Genomic DNA, 22,912 nt, shown 5'->3' with positions numbered 1-22,912 from the left:
GGTTTTTGTTACTTGGTTTTGTTTTGTTTCAAGGATATTACCCCTGGTAAGTTAAACATGTTCCAGGGGATGTCAACATACCCAGGAGCACATGGGCTGCACGAATTGGGCTCAAGAGATTAAAAAAAAATAATTAAGAGTTCACAAAGTTGGGTAGGTATGAAATGGTGTGAGGGTGGGTCTCAGAAAAGAAGGGGGAAGGGAATGAATAGAATAAAAATATAATGGATGTTTATTGTCATCTTCTTAGATGTACAATCTGTTGGTCTAAGCTAATTTAATACATAAGATGGTTAATCTGCACCTGGAATAAAATGTAAATATTTCTTAAGTACCTATGATCTATCAAAGGGGGCGCGAAGCAGATGTGTGCACTGTGAACAATTGCAGGAGAAAGGTCCAGACGTGGTTTTTTAGGGCATAAGCAGTTAAAGGCTGGAAATGAACAGTCTGCTACCATGGAATATAGAAACGGAACTCTAGAAAAATCAGTATTCAGGGGAAGGAAAAAATAATAGACTTCAAATGGTCCAAAAAGAAGCCAGAGAGTTTGAGGCAGAAAGGAGCAAAGGAGGATTAGGAAGTTCTAACCACAGCCATGCCTAAGAACACCCTGGTTCCCAGAAATGAAAACAGAAACCAGCAGAACTGAGAAAATGAAATTGAGAGAAGGCTTAAGAGGTAGGAAGAACAACACAGGGTAGATTTATAGAATGCAAGGTGAAAGTAATTAGGTACCTTTAACTCAGTCACTGGGCTAGGGGGCAGGTAGGGAAGCTATTTCCCGCTCGTCTTGGGATGGCAGGGCTTACCTGTAGCAGCGGTCTGTAAGTGGGGTTATGACCAGTCTAGGGGAGTTGCCCAGGTACTCATAGCCATATCGCAAACCGGCATTGATCATCTTTGTTTCTAAATGGTTTTCCTAGGATCAATCAGATCAAATGGAGTTGGTCAGAAAGCAGCATTTCAAACAATATGAATTCACGAGCTCTTTTAATAAGAACAACCACAACGCAGACTTTTTTAGAATTACCTTTCAGGCACTAGTTCACTCGCTAGAAGAATTCAACTGCTAGTTATCTGGATGAATAACAGAAGTCAATGGTTTCCATGTTTTTTATAGAGCATTTTAAAACATGTCCCCTTTCTTTCATGTATTATCTTATTATTCTTCAATATGGAGTTATGGCCACTATCACAATTTTATAGCTGAGGAGCCCGATTACAGAGATAAGTACCTTGTCTACATTCTGATAAGGGAGTATCTGCTTCTGAAACAGGGATTCCATCACCCATGCTCCTACCACCAGATATTGGGACCCTGAAATACCTTAGACAGTGCTGGTTCCTAACTGTGTCCTCCTGCCCATACCTCCTAAGACTTACATGGAACCCTGTGAATTGCTGAGCCCCCATCTCCCATACTCAGCAGGCCACCATAACTATCCCTGGCCCTCCTTCCATCCCAGTCATGATAAGCATCATCATCCACCCAAACAGCCTGAAAAATTCCTTCCTTATGATTCATGTTTCCAGTTTCTTTAATGACTAAACCAGATCAGAAGACTGGCCTGTACCTCACTTAGATACATCAGGAATCTAAATACACAATTTTAAGCTGACTAACCCCAACATTTTGTAAATAACAAGCATAATAATGCATTGAAAGTACCCAATATCTGCTCATTTTGTTGCCTTTGCACGGACATGCATGTTAATAATACATGTATAATAATACATTTGAATATAAATATAGGCATGTAAATGTAGCTATTGATGGTGATAGGTGTAGTTACTGGCTACCTTAATTTTCAACCTGGAAAAACCTATAGAGACAGTCATTAGCAAAACGTCCTGTATTACTGACCCGATTACCCTTCTGATCAAGCAAGCATGAATTTAAAAGTTATGAGTTGAAATTGCTGTATGAGACCACTTACTTGCCAGTAATACCTAAGCTGACTCAACCATTCAAAGTCCGTATCGTCACTGATTTTCTTTTTGACAAGGCTCGCGAGGACATCTCTAGCATGGACATCTAGCACCACCAGGGCTCCCAGGGTGACACGGTTCTGCTTAGACAGTTTGCCACGGACCAGAGTGACAATGTCATCGATTTGGTTGTTACAGGTATTCAGGTATTCCTCCAGGGCCTGAAAAAAATAAGGTACTATTTCCCAATGTGATCAGAATCAGTGTGAACGAAACCAGTTTTTTTTATATTTATGCATATAGATGTGATGGTCTCATCTGTAGATACATAAGAGATATCCTCTGCATTTTTATTATAATTTCCATGCAATTGAAAACTAATCTATTTTCCCTCCTGCAAAGGAATTAAGATAATAAACCCATTCTGGCAGACACAGCGGGCAAATGTGGCTCATGTCAGCCTCATACTTCTCACCCTTCTTCTAGTCTCTGTGCTTATGTAGTGTGGTTATGTGGTTATGTGGTTATGTCAATCTTATTGCCCCATCTTTATGGGACATGAAGGAGAGGGAGAGACCCAGTCAGAGCCAACCATAGCTCTTCCTAGGAGCTCAACAAACTACTTTTCCCTAGTGTAGATGGACTTTTCTTTCCCACCCACCAGTTCCCAAATAACCAACATGGAGACTAAATATTAATTATAAATGCTCAGCCAATAACTTGGGCTTATTACTAACTAGCTCTTACAACTTAAATTAACCCATTTCTACTAATCTACATTCTGCCATGTGGCATTACCTCTCTTTTATCTTGCTCCTCCTGTTTCCTCTCCACTGGCCACTCCTCTGACTCCACCTTCTTCCTCCCAGCATTCTCTCTGCACCAAAATTCCTGCCTAGCTATTGACCAATCAGCTTTTTATTAACAATGAGAGCAACACATTTTCACAGTGTACAGAAGGATTATTCCACAGCCTTTCCCCCTTTTTGTCTAAATAAAAAATAAATATAACTAATAAGTATCTGTGTGGTTATTTGGGGGCAACTGCTAAGACATAAAGAAATTCCGCCTATAAATGGCATTCCAAGGTGGGGCCGGAATTTGCACATAAGACCTGACAGCTTACAAAAGGATTCTAAACACACAAAAATGGAGTCAAATGTGGCTTCTTGGTAACCGCCTTTTCTCAGGTAGGCTCTGTTTGCTGGCAGCAAGCAGAGGCAAAGCTCCTTTAAGAGACAGCTTTCTGGCTCGTGCTAGCAGCCAACCCAGGCAGGGCTTCTTTAGGAGGCCCTGCTACTGGAGACTTAAATGGGGTTTGTGAGCAGCAGCGGGTGGCACGCTACTCAGTGGCAGTGTGGACCCCAAAACTCCCCAGAGTTGAGGCAGTAAACTTGGCTCCCATCGGTACCTCTGCCATGAAGGTAGGCTCTCGGGGAACCAAAAGGGGGAGGAGCCAGCTGTCATTCACTAAGCTGACCAGTGCCAGCAGCTGACATAGCAGTTTAAGATTCATCTTATGTGTCAAAAAAACAATACAGATGCTCAGTAAAGACAGATCCAGATTGAAAAAAAAAAAAAAAAAACCAAAAAACTCTAAACTGGTTACAGTGTATTTAAAAATATACATAGGCTTGGGAGAGAAAAAAAAAAGGGTAGAGACAGAGTCATAGATTAAAAAAAAAATTTAAAAATAATAAAGTCCTTAAAAAGGAATAGAGTGATAAAAAATACATAATAAGCTATGTAAAGATGGGAAATACAAAGAGAGTCTGGCTCCTGTATGTTATTGTGTTGTCTTTGAATTTTCTGATTGCTGAGGAAGGAATGACAGCTGATAAAAACACATTGGATTATAGAAACTGCTGGATTAAACCAACCTATATATGTTAAAAGTGTCCTGACTTCAAAATGGAAGTCAAAAGATGCATTACTTTGGGGGAGAGGTTATGCTTTTATTTCCACAGAAATGAGAAGCTATGGATTCATTTCAAATTAGTATGGACCAGGTTTGATTGGGGAAGAGCCCCTGAAATCATAACTACAGACATAAAGAAATAAACCTAGAAGAACTATAAGACATATGATATATATATTTTACTTGCTCAAACATAAAACAAAAAGTCATCTTTGACTGACTTGTGTACAATGCACAGTCTATATTTGTATTAATACAGAAATGTATGTTACCTTTAAAAGTTTATATATTGTCAAAACAATATGACTAGACACCAATGAAAATGGATGGCTCATATGATCCAGCATCTCAAAATGCCTCTGCTACAGTCTCCTCAGAATTCGGCATTCAAAGCAACTTTAAGGCTGCCAGCTGAGATGGTTCAACCTCACAAACTACTCTAGTCAAGACTTAACAATTATCCTGATTTTCTCAGGGTTTCCCCAAAGGTATCGGCACCCCCAAACAACAGGAAGTAGTCTAGAGAATAATGCCCACATTCCCCAAAAATGGGTTATGGGTGTCTATTATCATTTAAGGGGGGTTGGTTACAAGTTGTTATTGATAGGGGCCATAAAAAAACAAACAAACAAAGGAGTTAAGTTAAAGATCTCTTCCTGAAAGAAAGAAGGGGGATATATTATAGAAATGATGAGATAAAAGGATAGATTATTGAATCTACTTTAATCAAAAAACTATTAATCTCAAAATATTTTACACTGGTATGTATTTTAGTTTATTGATACAAATTTAAAGTTATTTATGTTATACTGTATGTATATTTCTACTCTTGTTTAGGGTATTGTGATATGCAGCTCATTTAAAATATAATGTAAAATTAAAAATACTGGTTAATAGTAATCTATAATAGTCAAACTTATAGTCATGTTAGGTATGTTTTCAAGGATATACACAGATATATTTAGATAGATGGTCATCAAACACTTCAAAGACTTACAGAATATGGCATTTAAAACGTTTAATAACCTAAGGCTTTTCATGACAGTGAGACATGTCTGCTTCTGACAGCACCAATTTACTTCAGAGAAGATGATGGGCATTGAAGAAACTCCATATGAAGTTTGCTTTCTTTGTGGCAAAAGCTAGTCACTGGGCAAGGAAACTGCCCTTGGCTCAGTTGCTGACAATATTCTGTCCAAACGGGACTAGCAGGACTCAAAAAAGACAACTGCCAAACTTTGTCAAGGTGAGTCCTTCAAAATTCCCTGCTTCACAGAAAAGTCTGTCAGATATACAGACTGTAGGCCAAAGTTGGATGCCCCAATGTTTCAGAAGAACTTTGGATGACTATCCAGGCAGTCAGATGTCCCTGTTGTTAGGTAGTATTACATCCTTCTGCAGTCTTTGTTGGAATTAAAGACTAAATAATTAGACTTAAAGTTTTCCTTAGTTAGGCTAGAAATCGAATTAAGTACAAAACTTTAGACTCACCAAGATATGATAGATAATTGAGTATTTTCTCTAAATTTGCCAAATATAAATCAACTGGGTATTGTAACTATAATTTTTCTTAATAACTGTTTTTGTTGTATATAATTTTTTTGTATATAATGACTATGTTAAAATTAGAACCTTCCTTCTCAATTAGACAAAAGGGGGGAATGCTGTGGAATAATCCTTTTGTATACTGTAAAGATTTGTCACTCAAATTGGTTTAATAAAAAGCTGACTGAAAAAAAAAGCTGACTGACCAGCAGCCAGGCAGGAAGTATAGGTGAGACAACCAAACTAAGGATGATGGGAAGAGGAGGAGCTGAGTCAGAAGAGTTGCCAGCCAGGTGGAGAGGAAGCAAGACATGGTGAAGAGGTAAATTCCATGAGCCTCATGGCAGCACATAAAATAATAGAAATGGGTTAACTTAAGTTGTAAGAGCTAGTTAGTAATAAGCCTGAGCTATCAGCCAATCATTTATAATTAATAATAAGACTCTGAATTGTTATTTGGGAGTGGGCTCTCAGGACAAGAAAACTCCACTTGGACCTTAAACTTGGTCAACTGTGAGCCTGTCACTCCAAGCTACTGAAAAATATTGTCCCGTCAACAGAAACTTGTAGAGAGGAGAGACACACAGGGAAAGTGACACTAGGAAGTGGTGAGACTCTTGGGTCACCTTTCTCCTTTTGATTTCAAGTGTCCTCCAAGCATTCTTCCATGAGCTTGCTACAGGAGGTTTGAAATACCAGTACCATTATGTTGAAATATGATGTGCATGTGTCCCTCGATGGTTTGTGTGCTGGAGGCTTGATTTCCACTGTGGCAGAGATGAGCCAGTGGAAGCTGTGCAGAGCCTCGTGGATAGTAACCAGGTTGTGAACATCACCCTCTGAGGGGTTAAGCAAGTCATGTGGAATTGGCCTCGTTCCTGTGAGGATGGATTGAAGTGTTCCTCAGAGGGCTTGGTTCTTGGTGATGGCATTGTTGGGCAGTGTTGGAAACTCTAAGAGGTAGGACTCACTAAAGGAAGTAGATTAGTGGTGTGTGTCCTTCAAAGGTACAATGGACACAATCCTCTTTTTTCTCTACTCCCTTTTCTTTTTTTCTTTTTTTCCTCTTCTTCCTCCTCTCCCTCTCTCTTTTTTCCCTGAGCCAAAATCAACCTCTCTCCCTCTAAGCTGGTTATCTCAGGCATTTTGTCACAGAGGTGGAATGCTGACACAGGCTGGTATTGAAAGGGGAGCTTGGTCTCTTGTCAGTCCCTGTTGTTTTTTTCATACTATGTCTCTTCCTCTTCTTCACTCTCTAGCCATGATGCCATTCACCATGTTGTGATGTAACCAGAAGGTTCTCATCAGAGCCACCACAACCAGATAGGACTGCCTAAGTCTTGGACTTGCAGCCTACAGACGTAATAGAAGTAAACCTCTTCTCTGTATGAAGTATCTTGTTGGGGGATATTATTTTAAGGTGTGTTACTTTTGTTTATGTTGCATTTGTTTAACTCCGTGGAGCTGTGCAACTGTGCCTGTGTAAAACACCTGATGGTCTAATAAAGAACTGAATGGCCAAGAGCAAGGCAGGAGAAAGGATGGGTGGGGCTGGCAGGCAGAAAGAGTAAATAGAAGGAAAAATCTGGGAGGAGGGAGAAGGAAAGAGATGGAGGGGTGAAAAGAAGGAGCAGCCAGAGGAGGAGGAGGACTCGAGGGCCAGCCACCCAGCTACACGGCAAGCCACAGAGTAAGTGTACTCTTACAGAAGTAAGAGAATGGGAAAAGCTAGAGGCAGAAAGATAGACAAAATAATTTAAGTTAAGAAAAGCTGGCAAGAAACTAAGCCAAGCTAAGGCCGGACATTGATTTATTTGGGAGCTGGGTGGCAGGTCCCCAAAAGAAGAAAAACAACAAACAATAGTACCTATCTTCTGGTATTTCTTATAACAACAAAAAAGAGCAAAGAAATAATAATGATGATAACAACAACAATAACAAATAATAATAATAAACAATGCCAAATGATTTGGTTTATCTTGCACTAAAGTAAGTTCTATGGAACAAGCTTGCTTTAGAGTCTCTGTTACAGTAGATGAAAAACTCAAAACTGGAAGAGAATTTATGATGAACATAAATTAGAATCAACAAAAAATAGTGTGTTTAGGGGAACTGTCAATATGTTCCAGCAGACTGGTGGCCAATTTCTCCACTCTCATAATTTTTAATAAATGTTGTATGCTGAGGAGTTTATTTCAGGTCTGTTGTTAAGAGGCGACAATAAAACCACAAAGCCAGCTTCTGCGGATGTGAACAGTTTAGAGAACCAAGCTGGAGACAAGACACTCTTCCTTGAAGATTTTTATCACTTTAATTATTACTTTTGCAAAAGCTCTTTATTCAAGCTCTCGAGGCTTAAACACCATTTCATTTCTATTATTTACATGAATGATTTGCTAGTAATTTGCTTCCTAAGTAATTAAAACTTAACTTCTGTTCCACCCATGTTTAACCATATAAGTGTTTAAATTCTTGAATCCAATTAGTGAACTTCACTATATTTAGTAACTAAATCAGTAAAGACAGTTCGGGTCCTATCATATAAGGTTATCATTGTCCTCTCTTCAGGACAATTTGGCATCTCTCAGACTCCTTAGTTTTCACATTCTATCACAACAGAGGTAAAAGTGTAACATTTGGACATACTGGGTGTACGTACTAACCACATGCCCATAGAAATTCATTTGTACTAGAATAATGCACTTTACTGCAATAAAACAATAATGTTAGAATTGAAATTTGGCTCCAAAAATAGTAAAAACTAAGCTCTTTAGGAATGATGTAATATTATCAATGAGAATTTAATCAACTAAACCGGGAAAAATGATATAATGTTTTCATTGCATGAAACGAATCCCTTGTGAACATTGTTATAGTGAGTGAGGGTACTAAAGGTAACCGCCACTGTGTTATCTGGAATGGATTATTTTTGTTAGGCCTAGATCCTTCTACCTTTCAACCCCAATAAACTAACTCAGAATCACATCCATACTTTCAATATCCTGAGCTCAGCAACAGTGATATTTCTTCAATCTGTTTTAAAGACCCTCTGATATCTCCCATGGTCTCATTTCACGATAAGCACTTAGTGAAGAGGGAAATGGAAACACAGATTCCAAGGTGAACATGTGCTCTGGGTGCAGCAGTGTAGGGCATGGCCATGACTTTGAGCTTCAGGAAGCTCCAGGTGGTGGCAGAGTCTTTTGCCACTCAACCAGCTCATCAGTTTCAAATGTAAGCCACTCCTTCCTTAGGAGAAAATTATCAACATACAGAATATTAAATGCTCACGGTAGAGACATCCAGGGACCACACATGCTTACTGCTGTCATGGAAACTCTATGCCCTGGCTTTCTGGTACCTGAAAACCCTTGACATGTTTCCATATACTTTGTCCTTCCTGCAGAAAAGTGAGTGACATGTTGGTGAGGTGAAGTGACTTAATGTACGCCTCCGTCCTTCCTCATTGGAGTCTGCTTGCCTAAAGAGGACAAGCAGCGCTCCCAAATTTCTACACTTGCTTAGTTTCCAACAGTGTCCTCAAGCTATATCAAATTTCTCATCAAAAATATATTTAAAACTCACTGCTTTAAACTAAGGATCAGTAACTGACTGGTTTCTGTTGATCCATTGGTCAATGACAAGTTGGCTCACTTGAACTCTAACTTCAAACATAGTAAGAGTGTCTTACTGAGTAAGTCCTGCCCATGAAGTGGAACCCATACTGTAGACTGTTAATGAGGCCACAGTCTGTGGCTAGGTGAGTCATGGCACCAGGGGAGAACACACTACTATTATTCTGCTAAGTGGACTTAGCAATAAAAAGACCCCTAATGATTTATTGCCATGACCATAGATCAGCATACTGCTCAGCCTTCATCAGAGAAGCTGCTTCTTGCAGTAGATGGTAATTAATACAGAGACCACAACTGGTCAGCATGTAGAGAATAAGAGACTCCAGACTCTAGTGCTCAACCCTAAATGGGAGTTCTCTCTCTTCTCTCTCTCTTCTCTCTCTCTCTCTCTCTCTCTCTCTCTCTCTCTCTCTCTCTCTCTCTCTCTCTCTCTCACACACACACACACACACACACACACACAGAGCTAAGGATCTATGTGGAAGAGGGGGCAGATAAAATCCCAGCATGGATAAGGGGAGGTGAGCACCAAAGTCACAAGCCCCCAAACTGAGACGCTATTGGCATTTGATTGTTGCTTGGAGAGGGAGAGCTGGTTTTCTCCAGTAGTGTGACAAACTGGTATCCAGATTACACTCCGGGGCAGGCCTCACAACTGGAAGTAATCAAGCAATATGAACCAGACTTGATGGGTTAAAAAGAAAAAACTTGCCCATTTAAGTTTACAGGAACCAGAAAGAGCTCTGAAATGTTGCCTGGCCTAATACATACATTATTATAGTATTGATGAAAAAAACAAAACAAACAAACAAACAAAAAAGATAATGTGGCTCTTTAAAGTTTCCAACACCAGATGTGATTTCTAACTTGCAGTATGTCTCAAATTTTCAAGTACAGTACACAGACTAAAATATGCCAAAGAGGCTTTCTCTGATGTTTTCTGACATTCCCCAAAGCTCAAAGACAAACAAAAGCTGATAAAGTGAATTTACACAGGAAACAGGAAGTTTTCAGTCCAGTTATTTCCAAGCTGAGTCAGTTTCCAACACAAAGCCTGGGGTAATGTAGACATTCACAGTATCTGTGATGAATGATCCAGAAAAAAAAAAAGAGCATTGCGCTGAGTGTAATGCATAATTTTGCTTTTTAAATTAATAGCAGCCATCCAAATAATAATGTTAAACTCATATGCTCAGATATATTTGCATTTTTGGTATTAAGCAGAATTCAAAATATTCATGTATTCAAAAATCAGTACATTAAAAATAAAAATGGTCAGAATAAGTGAACTGATGCTGTTTCTGTGCAGGATGGTTTTACTCAGGGCACAAAAGAGCACTCTGTCATTCTATACCCTCCTAACATTTCTGAGCTTTGTAACTTCCCTGATCCCGTTACCATTCTGTTTGTAAAGACATAACAATGTTCAAGCAACAAGACTGAGATTCAAGCACCCTTGACTCTCACGTGATAAACAAACGGTTCAGATACAAACCTTGAATAACAATGTATCTTTTCTATTATCTTATTTTTTAAACCTGTGACTGGGCTTACAGCAAAAAGTGTAATTTCTAGCAGACTATCTTCGTTTTGTACTTTAGGGTGAGTATGTTCTTGGTATCACAACTATTTTCTAAATTCTGGAAAATGCGGGTAATAAAAGCTTACCACTTGCCCCCTTGCTATGGCGGTTTGGACTTCAACTGTCCAAAAGGTTTGAGATACGCAGAGAACAGTCTGTCCAGGCCAATCTCTTACCCAATTAATTCGTTCATTTTTTGTATAGGCAGCAATTGCATCTCCAATCACCTAATTTAAGAAAAAAGGTAAAAATGAACATTCTAAGAACAAGATACCCATTGAAGAGCTAAACGATTAAACTAAATTGAATCTTATCACTTAAGTTTTTGCAACATCTTTATCCAGTTGATGGACTTATATAAAACATGTGAGTAAATTAATGCATGCTTGCATACAAGCTAATTCATATGATCAGGCATATTACATATTACTTTGTTGAGCATTATCAATTCGTACAAACCACATTTTTCAAATTATTATTTGATTACTTTTAGCCGAAGATATCATAGATACATTTGGTTGGACAAATTTGTACAATTTTGGTACAAAGTATAAATTCAAGTAATTTTAAAATGAGAGCCACCAAAGTTGTGGCACATGATTTTTGTTCAGTTAAATCAGTTCTCCGTGCAATCTCCTGTGTGTGTACACACAGACAGGCTGCATTGCCCTCTAACTGCCTGCCACCTGCATTCCAGACCTTAATCCCTTCTCTGGACATAGGCATGATGATACACAAGGCAAGGGGGCATATGGGACAGATGGACAGTTCTTTTATAGAAAAGTGAAGGCTACAAAGCCACAAAGTCTAACTTATATTCTTTGTTACACATTTTCAGTGGGCTGATACATCTACTTTTTCTACAAGATATCAATGAGAAACACTCTCCTCTGTCATATAAACCAACCAAAAATAGCAACATCCTCTGGGAAGTGACATTGACTTTGGTGTTTAAATTTCAGAAGGGACTGTCAAATATATAACAACTTAAAACTTTCTAGACTACTGGTTTAGCTGGATATTTATAGAACAGTGCCAATGCCAAGAGGTAACTGCCAATGATAAAAAACATTTTTTTTTTTACAGTGTTTCTTTGTATAGCCTTGGCTGTCCTGGAACTTGCTCTGTAGACCAGGCTGGTCTTAAACTAAACCACGGGCCATACAGATGAAAGCAAACAGCTGAAGAATGGAAGAAACAATGAAGACACCAGGCACTTCAGACACAGGATTCAAGCCTAATCTAACCTGAAAGCCTCCTCCCCAAAGACTAGCCCTCATGGTACCAGATATTGCCATGCAAGCTTCCGAAGGAGGGAAGCAACCAACAGTCCTATCCAGCTATGAGGCCTATAGATCACATCAATGACCAGCATAGCAAGACATCCCTAAGGGTGGGGTAGTAGTGGCATGCACACATTGATAGTAACCAACAACTCTCTACTTTGACTTAAGACCCTCTCAACATGAAGGAAATCATTCCCGGTACTGAAAAGCTAACCAGCTACCTGGGACTAGATCTTGGAGGAGACTCTGCAACTGCGACTTGACTCAGCCAGCACAATCCCTAACTATATTCTAAAGATTTACCCTTCTACTCACAGGTAAGTATTAGGTGCAGTTCTCACCCCTCAGCAAGGTGACTTCTCTTGTCAACAAATGGAGGTAAAAACCCATAAATGATCAAAATTCAGAGTTGTGGAGCCCAGTCCCAACTGATATATCTACCACTCAACTTCTGCATTTAAGGCTCAGCGATCATTGTGGAAGAGGTGGCAGAAAGAATGTAAGGGCCAGTAGAACAGATAGTTTGCTGTGAGATTGTGACTCCTAGACATGAGGTCTCTCCAACACGGTTGCCTAAACATGACCTGAACAAGAACACCACCAGTGGACATGCTAACGTGTGAGGGGGAAAAGCCCGCAGCCTCAGCCCTACATGAAGAACTACAGACAGCAAATTCCTGTTGAGAGCAGGATGCACAGTCTTCTCCAGAGAGGAGCATATTAATTGGTTATCCAAGGCCAAATGATCATCCCTGAAAGTATACATATGAGTAACATCAAACAGACTGAGCAGATTGTATTTATGTATTTAAGCACACACACATACACACACAACAACAACAATTAAAGAAGATTAAATATTAAAAAAAATTAAAGGAAAAAGGTATTGAATTTTGTTCCAGCATATTTGATCACACTGTGAACCACAAGACTACATTTATTTACTGGAAAAACCTGTTTCTAGTTGTGGTGTGGATCAACCCTAGAACATATCTTTAATTCAAGAGCTTTTTGCTTGAATACTGTAAATTAATAAATGAAAGTCAACCATAGATTACGATGTAGAGCAAGCAACCAGTTGACAGGAAAAACCATAGAGAGTAAGAGGGAGTCAGGAGGATGGATAAAGAGACACACAGGAAGTAGAAGGGAGGGACATTGAGTTGGAGTAGTTTTGTTTGAGATTGCGTAGAAGAAAGCTCTCTCTCTGGGACATTGGCAGAGGAGAAACATCAGCTGGGTGCTTTCTCTGCCTCTCTGAGCTAGCAGCCTTTCACCCCAGCATCTGGCTCCCAAGTCTTGATTTAGTTAAAAATGAGATTTAGCTAAAAACACAGAATTTGGAAGAGAGCAAGGTGGGTATTGGGAGGGCATAAATGGGAGAGCTTGGAAGGGAAAAAAGAAAAAAGGAAAATTATAACCTCAAAATTTTAAAAAATTAATAAAAACAAAACAGTGAAAAGAAAAAAGGTAGAAAAGCACAGCAGAGAAGATTAAGATGGAGGACATGTGTTCTAGAAGGACACTGTAGGGACCAAGAAAAGGGGACTAAAATTTAAGTTATACAAACGGATTCTGCATAGTTTGATGAAGAGAAACAGAGTTATGTAGTTTCTACAGTACTCAAGGTATCATCTGCTATACTTACTTACACCATATATATATATATATAATATATGTAATATATATATATAATACCCTCTCAAGCATGCAAATACAAATAATATATATATATCTCCTATTTGTAGTATTTATAACACATTTGCTTATTTATTTTACTAATAAAAATTTACACGTGAACATTTTGGAAAGATGCCCAATTTCTCCACAATTTCTTGTCACCATATTTTAATGCTGAAGTGACAACCGCATTATTTCCTCTAAGCATTCTGCCAACTGGAATTAAATGGAAAGCTGAACAGTAATGGATACACCTATGATACCCAGTTGTCTCCGAATATAATGTCATCAAACAAGCCATGTAACCTAACGCTGCTAATCAGTGGTCACTGGAATTCAGCTACATTGCTAACAGCAATATAAGCAATCATGTTGTCAATATTTATCAATACTGACCAAGTAAAACTCATCCTCTCTGGCCTTGTGGTCATATAGATTAGTTATCACAAGAAACTAAATGACTCAGTCAATGAAACCAGTCATATGCAAAGGGACGTTCACTGGGCTGTAACTCAGAAAAAGGATGAAATGGAGAGGGTCTAAGTCTAAATGATTTTATATACATTTGCCAATAGATTTATTTAGGATTATAACATTATCATAGTGACATTAGACACCTCGATTTGAATTAATGTCTCCAACAGTGCAATGAAATGAGGAAGTGAACAGAGTACCAGCGCTCTTCTGTGTTATGACGGACTGTATCCCTTCAAACTGTGAGCTCAAAACAAAACCAAACTAAACAAAAACCCTTCTTTCTTTAAACAGTTTTTGTCAAATATTCTGTCACAGCAACAATTAACTAATAAATTATCAACTGGACTTCGAGTAGTCATTTATGCCTCAGTTCCTACCTAGAAGTCCACTTATCAATGACATATTTGCAACAACATAATAGTCCATCATTTTTTCTAAAAATAGTAAATATAGCCCATTACCTTGTGAATGGACTTAATCATAACTCTCTCTAGCTCAACCAGCCACTTCTCCACTTGACCCCTGGCTTTGGCTGTTGAAATGGTATCTACGAGTTCCACAACTTCTCCTTCACTGCTCTTCATATGTGTAATATCTAAAGTCTCTGTAAATTCGACCTTCGCAATTCCTTCAAAGCATTTCTTCAGGTGAGGCTGTACTCTGTGGGGAAAAAAGTGAAACAACTGATCAAAGTAATATAGTTCCTAACATGTCAGGGTTCTTTGTACACTAATCTTCGCTTAAAATCTATAAATGTGTATAAAGTAATAGGTATGTGTTTGTTTTCAATAAAATGAGTTGGAAGATGTTAAGAGTAGCACAATAGATGAGCTGGTGTTCGCTACGGCACTCTAGAAGGCCTGCAAGCACTGTAAGCCAGTCTTCCAACGCACATAGCCATTCCAAGTGGGCTCTTGGCTTCCTAGTCTGAAACTCACAGACTAGGTTAGCGGTTCAACAGGCCTGGCATGCCCACCATCTTTCCAGCCACTATGACACAGACTGTGACTAACACCTCACTGGCACGTTTCCGGCTGCACTCATCTTTAAATGGGCACAAAGAAGCAGTGAATAAGATTCCGATGGAAATGCGAGCCTCAATTATCTTATTCATTTACACTCTGTGACTCTTTCTGTGTAGGCACAAGACATACAATAAACAAAAATGTTTGATAAGAACATTGATTCCCTGCTGCTTTAGATCAGATTCTTTCCTAAGGACTGAGAAATGTTCGATTAAAAACAAAAACAAAAAACCTAGTGGAAACTCTTTGCCACTGTGGAGCTTGTGTTCCACTACAGGAGGAACACTAAGTAAGTCTATTATAGACCGTGTCTGTGATAACAAATATGCAAAGGAAAATGAGCCACAGACACAACCCTGGGAAGAGCAGTCAGAGATGCTGGGTGTCTGAGGCATGGCATTTTAAATGCAGGGGGTGTGAAAGACTTCCCTGCGTGGTAAATGTTGGTGCAGTTGTCCATAAAGACCTCCAAGAAACAGACTAAGAAGCTGTATGGACATTCAAGGAATATTCTAAGCAGAGAGAATGGTACATAGGGGAAGAGGCTCCCCATTCACATTTCTAGGAGGCTGGCAGAGAGCTCAGAGGAAGAAGGAACAGGGAAGCCGACTGTCACTCCTCTCCAGCATTCCCTCAATAGCTACAACTGTTAGAATGTGCTTATTATAAAACTAGAAAACAACACCCACCTAAAATGCTAGTTAATACCTTCATTCCTAGTCATGTTAGAGTTGAGAATGGCCCATCTCTGAGACCAGAGCAAGCCATAAAGCACCATGATGCCAGGCTTTGATTGATGTAATTTGAATGTGGGTGAAAAGATCAGTGTGATGTGGAAGAGTGATGTGTCCTGAAAGTCTTAAGAAAATATGTGATGAAATAAGAATTCCACTCCAAGGTTCATCACACTCAGGAATACATCTGCAGAGACATTATGTATGTTTTCAATAACTGATAACAACCTATAATTGCTAATAATGTTAGAATATTCTTGTAGAAAGTTTACATAAGCATAGTTACCCATAATTATTTATGTTCTCTCCTATTCCAAAGTATTAAATCTGCCGAGCGTCCTGGCATGGACAACACTTACCGAGTAGGATCCTTAGTCTCCGACAGTATCTCAAGGAGTTCATCGTTGGACAAGAAGAAGAACCTGGGGAAGAAGAGGCGCTTCTTTTCCAAGTACTCATTCAGCCCTTTGAGAATGAGCTCCAGGAGTTCATTGGACTTTTTCAGCCTCTCCAGCATTCTCTCAATAGTCACAACCGCTAGGACATGCTTATTCTAAAAACAAAAGGTAAACAGCACTTGTCTCAGTCTTCTGTTGTTGAGATGAACAGGATGACCAGAAGCAACTCAGGGGGGAAAGGATGTAGCTCATCTTATACTTTCCTTCTTTTTTTAATTTTAATTTTTAAAATTTTTATTATTAAGAAATTTTCTATTCATCTTACATATCAACCACAGATTTCCCTGTCCTTCCTCTTCCCATCCCCCAGTCTCCCCCCAAGGTCCCCCATTCCCACTTTCTCCAAGTCAAGGTCTCCCGTGGGGAGCAGAGCCTGGTACATTCAGTTGAGGCAGGTCCAAACTCCTCCTCCTGCACCAAGGCTGCACAAGGTGTCCCACCTTAGGCACTGGGCTCCAAAAAGCCTGCTCATGAACCAGTTGATGAGAGAGAGAGGGGTGATTCTATAAGCAAGGGGCATCGAGCTCATGATGGGAAGACATACAGAGATGGCCATCAAACTAGTGGAAACCCATGAACTGCGGACCAATAGTTGTGGAGCCCCCATGGGACTGGGCTAGGCCCTCTGGATACACGAGACAGTTGTCTAGCATCTTATACTTTCAGGTGGCAGTCCATCATTGAGGGAAACTGAGGAAGGAACTCCAAACGAAGCCTGGAAGCAGGAACTGAAGCTGAGACCACAGAGGAGAGCTGCTTCCTGGCTTATTCCTAGTGGCTTGCTCAGGCTGCTTTCTCATACAAGGCAGGACCATGTGAGTGAGGGTGGCACCAACCACAGTGAGCTGGACCCTCCCACAGCAATCATTACTCAAGAAAATACCCCACAATCACAGCCACAGGCCAATCTGATGGAGGCAGTTCCTCAGTGGAGGCTGCAACTTGAGTAAAAAACTACTCATGTAGCATGCAAAAATACTGGTTATTAATTTTATTTCTAGTTACATTATACTTGAGACTGTAATAGATTTTAATGATTGTAATGAGATTTTAATAGGATTTTAGTAGAATGAAGATGATGGGAACTTTTTAAGGCATTTATCTCTAAAAAAAATAGTTTTGAATATTCTATGCCTGCCAAGTTCTTTCATGTAAAGGTCATGTTGGCTCTATCTCCAAGCTATGATGTTCCCAATTTCCACTGTAAGTAGAAACAGGAAGAGAGAGAGAAAGGATGGGAAGAAGGTTCTAGAGAGAGACTGTGCTATCTGAACTCACAAGAAGGGTGGGCATGAAGAGCATAGCATGAGACACACCTTTGGTCCTTTATTCTTGAGGGAAAGCACTACAAACTTCAAGGCAGCATAATTATTATTATTTTGAGTATTGTTATTAACAACAGGGAACTAACACTAGTCTTGGGTTTTATAATTATAGATTTAAAAAAAATAAGTGTTTGGCCAGGCAGTGGTAGCACACGCCTTTAATCCCAGCGCTCAGGAGGCAGAGGCAGGCAGATCTCTGTGAGTTCGAGGCCAGCCTGGTCTACAGAGGAGATCCAGGACAGGCACCAAAGCTACACCGAGAAACCTTGTCTCAAAAAAACAAAAATTAAATAAATAAATAAATAAATAAATAAATAAATAAATAAATAAATAAATAAAGTGTTTGAGTGTGGGGAAGTTTCCTGGAAAGATTTTGGAAACAGCCAGGCTGTGTCTGTCTACATTGTCCCTCTGCTTACTGGGGGACTGAGGCAAGGTGTGCTCTCCTGAACTTTCTGGAGACAAGACTGCTCTGCCTCTCAGGCTGGGGATCCTGACACTAAGCACATGCAAGTGTCATCACAGGTGGTTTGCTTCAAAGTGACACCGAGCGAGTCAAGCATTTCAAAAGGAGCTCTCTGCTGCTGCTCTCAAGAATTATAACCAAAAGCTCATCTTAAGAACTCAGGCATTGAAAAAAATAGTTTCCTGACTTCTCAAAGGAGCTACACACTAGCCACTGGATTTATATATAAAAATATGATCTTGAGTTTTAAGTAAAACTTGTTTCCCCTCTTTTCCTCCCTGTGTGTGTGTGTATGTATGTGTGTGTCTGTGTCTATGTGTCTATACACAAGTGTGCCTGTGTGAGGAGCATAGAGGTCAACCTCTGATTTCATCATTGGGAGCTGCCCACACTGATTTTGAGGCTACCCACAAGCCCCGGGTTTCCACCTGTCTCTGCCCCCCTCTCCTGTGTGGGGCTACAGGGTGCAGCACAACCTCCAATTGCCTCTGTGCAAACAAGGACGGATTTCAGGTCTCTATGCCCCATAGCAAGTGCTGTCCTGAGCTGCGCATCCCAGCTTCCTCTCTGCTTTTCTAGCACAGGACTCATATTATCCAAGTCTATTCTCAGTCTTGGTGTTCACCAGTAGCAAAAGTAGAGTTCTTTCCAAAATAAACTTAAAATATGTAAGTTGTGGAGGCACTAAAACATAATAGAAATCTCAATCAGACTAAGCTTCGAAGCTCCTGAGAACCCAGCAGGCATCTTTTAATACAGTAGGACATTCTAGGAAGATTGCTTGAAATTAAAATAAGAGGATGACACTTTAAGAGTAAACACTGAATTTTACGATTAATTAAATTACTTATTTTTTTAATTGTACTCAACCAAAGGCTGAAAGGTAAACCAAAACTATCAGCTGTAAACTGTTTCATGTATGAATTTCATTCTAGGTCTGGAGATGGGGCTTAGGGATAAGTCACTGATCTAGCATGTTCAGGGCCCTAGCTTCAATTCCCAGCACCAGCAAAAGGAGAACTTTACACTTTTTGTTTGTTTTTTGAGATAAGGTTTCTCTGTGTAGCTTTGGAGCTTGTCCTGGAACTCATTCTGTAGCCCAGGCTGGCCTTGAACTCACAGAGATCCACCTGCCTCTGCCTTCCGAGTGCTGGGATTAAAGGTGTGTGCCACCACCGCCCGGCTGAGAACTTTATTCTTTTTCAAGAATCTCAAATACATGTTTTTTGTTAATGTGCTTTCAGCTTTTCTTCTTTTTTGTTTGTTTCTGGCCTCAGATTCGCTCTACAGACTCCTTGAACTCCTGCTGGGCCTCTGCCTCCCATGTGCCAAGATTGCAGCCCTCTCGTACTTAGGGTTTTTGTCAATAATTAGATCATGGCTGAAAAGATGACATGTTTTGCTTTGCTTTGAACTATGATGATATAACTTAGAAACACAACAATTTAGTAGAAAAAATAACTATCATTAATAGCCATTTTATCAATAAAACAAAAGTATGGAACATGGACGAGTAATCTCCAATTTTCAAAAACATTTTATGATAATTCTCACGTTTTTGTGCTTCAAATAGACATTAAACACTATCTCTCCCCACCCCTCTCTCTCACATGTGCGTACACACACACACACACACACACGCGCGCGCACGCACACACACACACATACACACGCACACGTAAACACATACACACGCACACACGCTGACAAACTCAGACCATCATTTTTAAATGTGCAAGTCACACAGGGCAGACTAGCATTCTCATGCTCCTAAAGCTAAAATCCAAAATAGTGTTCTTTGAGCGCCACCTTCTGGAAGAAAACGTCATTCTCTTAAACAAAAAAAAAAAAAGAATTATTGCTAATAAAAGAGAAGATTTTCTTTCACAAATTAACAATAACTGTTCGGTGGAAACTGAGGTAGTTTATCACATCTGATGTTTGAAAGTTATGATCTGATATTTGAAAGTAGTTTAGAATAACTGATTTTTGTTCAATAAATATAATCAGCGAACAACAAATCAAAAAATTCTGGGACAAAAGACGTTCAGATAGAGCTGGTAAGTTAAACATCTCCCATCTGAAACACTTAGGAACAGACATGTTTTATATTTCAAAGATTTTTGGGTTGTATAACATTTGCTTAGACCTTACTGCACAATATTTGCTTAGACCTTATTGGTTGAACATCTTAAATCTGAAAATCATAAATCCAAAACAAAAGCTTCAGATTTGGGGGCATTTTACATTAGATATGCTGGAGCTATTCTAAATCCCTGAGGTAACCCTCCTCAGCCAGAGAGGTCAATAGCTCTGATTCAAATACACACTTCCAAATGGTCTGCATGTGTTTGCATATGGACCAAACCACAGGAACGCCATCTTTACACATCTGGAAGATGACTCACGAGCAGACAGACACGGGGAAGACTGCCTTGGGTAGCACAAGGCCCCCAGGGAGACACACTGCTTTCAATCCTGCCCTCTTCTCCCGAGTTCCTGTACAGTCTTGGATCACTTGTTTAATCTCTGTGTGTTAAAACGGGGAAGAGAGGTCTTTCTCAAAGTTGGTGTGACAATCAGGTTAGAGAACACGTTTGAAGTGGTTAGTACAATGCCCACCCCGTTCCCTCTACACATACATTTAAAACCACACTTCATTTCTTCTCCCACCAATGGCAGGCAGAGAAAGAGGGGCAGAAAGAGACTGGAGAGGAGGAGAATGAGACATGTTATCAGTTTTATTCCGTTAAAATTGAGGAGGGCACGTCTATGCCACAATGTGTGTCTCAGGATTATTATCGCTGTGCTGAAACCCCATGGCCAAAAGCAAATTGGGGAGGAAAGGGTTTATCTGGCTTACACTTCCACATCACTGTTCATTATTGGAAGAAGTCAGAACAGGAGCTCAAACAGCGTGGGGACCTGGAGGGAGGAGCTGATGCAGAGGCCATGGGGGGATGCTGCTTACTGGCTTGGGCCCCATGGCGTGCTCAGCCTGCTTTCTTATAGAACCCAGGACCACCAGCCCGCTGACGGAACCACCCACAATGGGCTGGGCCCTCCCCCATCAATCACTAATTAAGAGCATGCCCTCCAGGCTTGCCTATAGCCCTGTCTTATGGAGGCATTTTCTCAGCTGAGCCTCCCTGATCTCTGATGACTCTGGCTTGTGTTGTGTTGACATAAATGAGCCAGCATCGTGTGTACTTGGAGGTCACAGCACAACCTGTGGAAGTTGGTTCCCTCCTTCCACTGTATGGATCCCAGGGATCAAACTCAGGTCATTAGGCTTTGAAGTAGGTGCCTTTACCCACTGAGCCATCTTGCCTGCTAGAAAAAAATATTTATCATAATGTAAGAAGACTGAGCCAGGCAGTGGTGGTACACACCTTTAATCCCAGCACTCTGTGAGTTCGAGGCCAGCCTGGTCTACAGAGCGAGATCCAGGACAGGCTCCAAAGCTACACAGAGAAACCCTCTCTGGAAAAACAAAAACAAACAAACAAGAAGACCTTTAATCTTCTTACGGTTATTATGAACCCCTCACACGGAGCAGGCATTCCAGGACAGTTTGTTAAATGCTGCATTAAACCTATGAACACAGAGAATCAGAAAGCACAGGGCCCTCCACACTGTGCCCAGATGCCAATGATTAGTTGAGGTCTTAAATACACTAGCAAAGTGCTTTAACAAGTGTTACTAGAAATTTAAAATTTGGTAGGACTTCCTTTGATCCTTTATGCTTCTCATAATTGTTGGTAAAGGATCTGTGTGTGTGTGTGTGTGTGTGTGTGTGTGTGTGTGTGTGTGTGTGTGTTTCTTCATAACCACCGCCAGTCTGGATAGCCCGAATGAGGACTGATGAGTTGATTGAGATGTCCAGACCAAGTGACCAGGATACTTGGAGCCAAGTGACTGGGGTGTGTGGAGCCCGAAACTATCATCTTGGCAAATGGAGAGAGATTTTTCATCCCTGCTGCCAAGAGCTTTATGGGAAATAGAATGTGTACATGCTCGATGGAGTTAAGCTCCAACTTCTTAGTAAGCTGGAGGAATTACCTTCCTCAGCTTAAATCCCTGGACAACAGAAACCCGGTAAGGACCTCATTAAAGCTGCGGCACTCAGAGAAGAGTAGACTGCACAGAACCGTCAGACTCTTCAGACTCCAAGGCTCTGACTCTGCTGGGAACGGGAAAGCTTGAAGAGCCAGAACATTTCCAGGACTGAGATAGATCCCAGGGACCACTTACCTAGAATTGAATTTTCAGATTTTTTTTTTTCAGGATAAACTCAGAAATCTAGCAATAATTCCAGAATCAGTCCTGATTTTTCAACAGCGCTCTCTCTCTCTCTCTCTCTCTCTCTCTCTCTCTCTCTCTCTCTCTCTCTCTCTCTCTCTCTCTCTCAAAGGCCCTGCTCTGTGTAAGCCAGTTCTCGGGGCTTGGTGACAGCCGTGGACAAGACAAAGATACTAACCAGCCTTAGTGAACATCGAGGAGCATAAAATAAATAGCAAAGATAATAATTGACACACTGCAGGCCCACCCCATTCTCCACGTCATTATCACACTGGGAAGACGCTGCAGATGAACAGTTTGTGGTGACCTGAGCCCAGCAGCTTTATCAGCATCATTTTTCCAATGCAGGCGGTCCCTTATCGCCCCCGTGCCACACTTTGGTAGTTCTCACAGTATTTCAAACCTTTCTTATTACCACTGCTGTGGTCATCTGAGATCACTCAACTCTGCTGATACTATCCTGATGAGCAGCGAGCGTGACTCACAACACATGAACTGGCAACTTAACCCATCTGGCTGCTCCATCCCCTCAACCCCACCCTAGACA

General features: G+C 40.4%; 1 protein-coding gene across 1 annotated transcript in view; it reads right to left on the bottom strand.

Annotated features, from left to right (window-relative positions):
• Nucleotides 1-22,912, bottom strand: part of Dnah7 (dynein axonemal heavy chain 7) — a 255,152-nt gene that overhangs the window by 149,588 nt on the left and 82,652 nt on the right. The window contains exons 20-24 of the mRNA XM_059278864.1: nt 16,174-16,367; nt 14,517-14,715; nt 10,699-10,839; nt 1,941-2,153; nt 813-922 (exon numbers count right to left, since the gene is read on the bottom strand). Of these exons, the coding sequence (XP_059134847.1) occupies nt 813-922; nt 1,941-2,153; nt 10,699-10,839; nt 14,517-14,715; nt 16,174-16,367 (857 nt within the window). The remainder of the gene's footprint in view (nt 1-812; nt 923-1,940; nt 2,154-10,698; nt 10,840-14,516; nt 14,716-16,173; nt 16,368-22,912) is intronic.

The sequence above is a fragment of the Peromyscus eremicus genome, chromosome 13 (assembly GCF_949786415.1).
Source record: "Peromyscus eremicus chromosome 13, PerEre_H2_v1, whole genome shotgun sequence".
Lineage (NCBI taxonomy): Eukaryota > Metazoa > Chordata > Mammalia > Rodentia > Cricetidae > Peromyscus > Peromyscus eremicus.
Note: the sequence above shows the minus strand (reverse complement) of the source record. Positions and strands in the feature narration are given on the sequence as shown.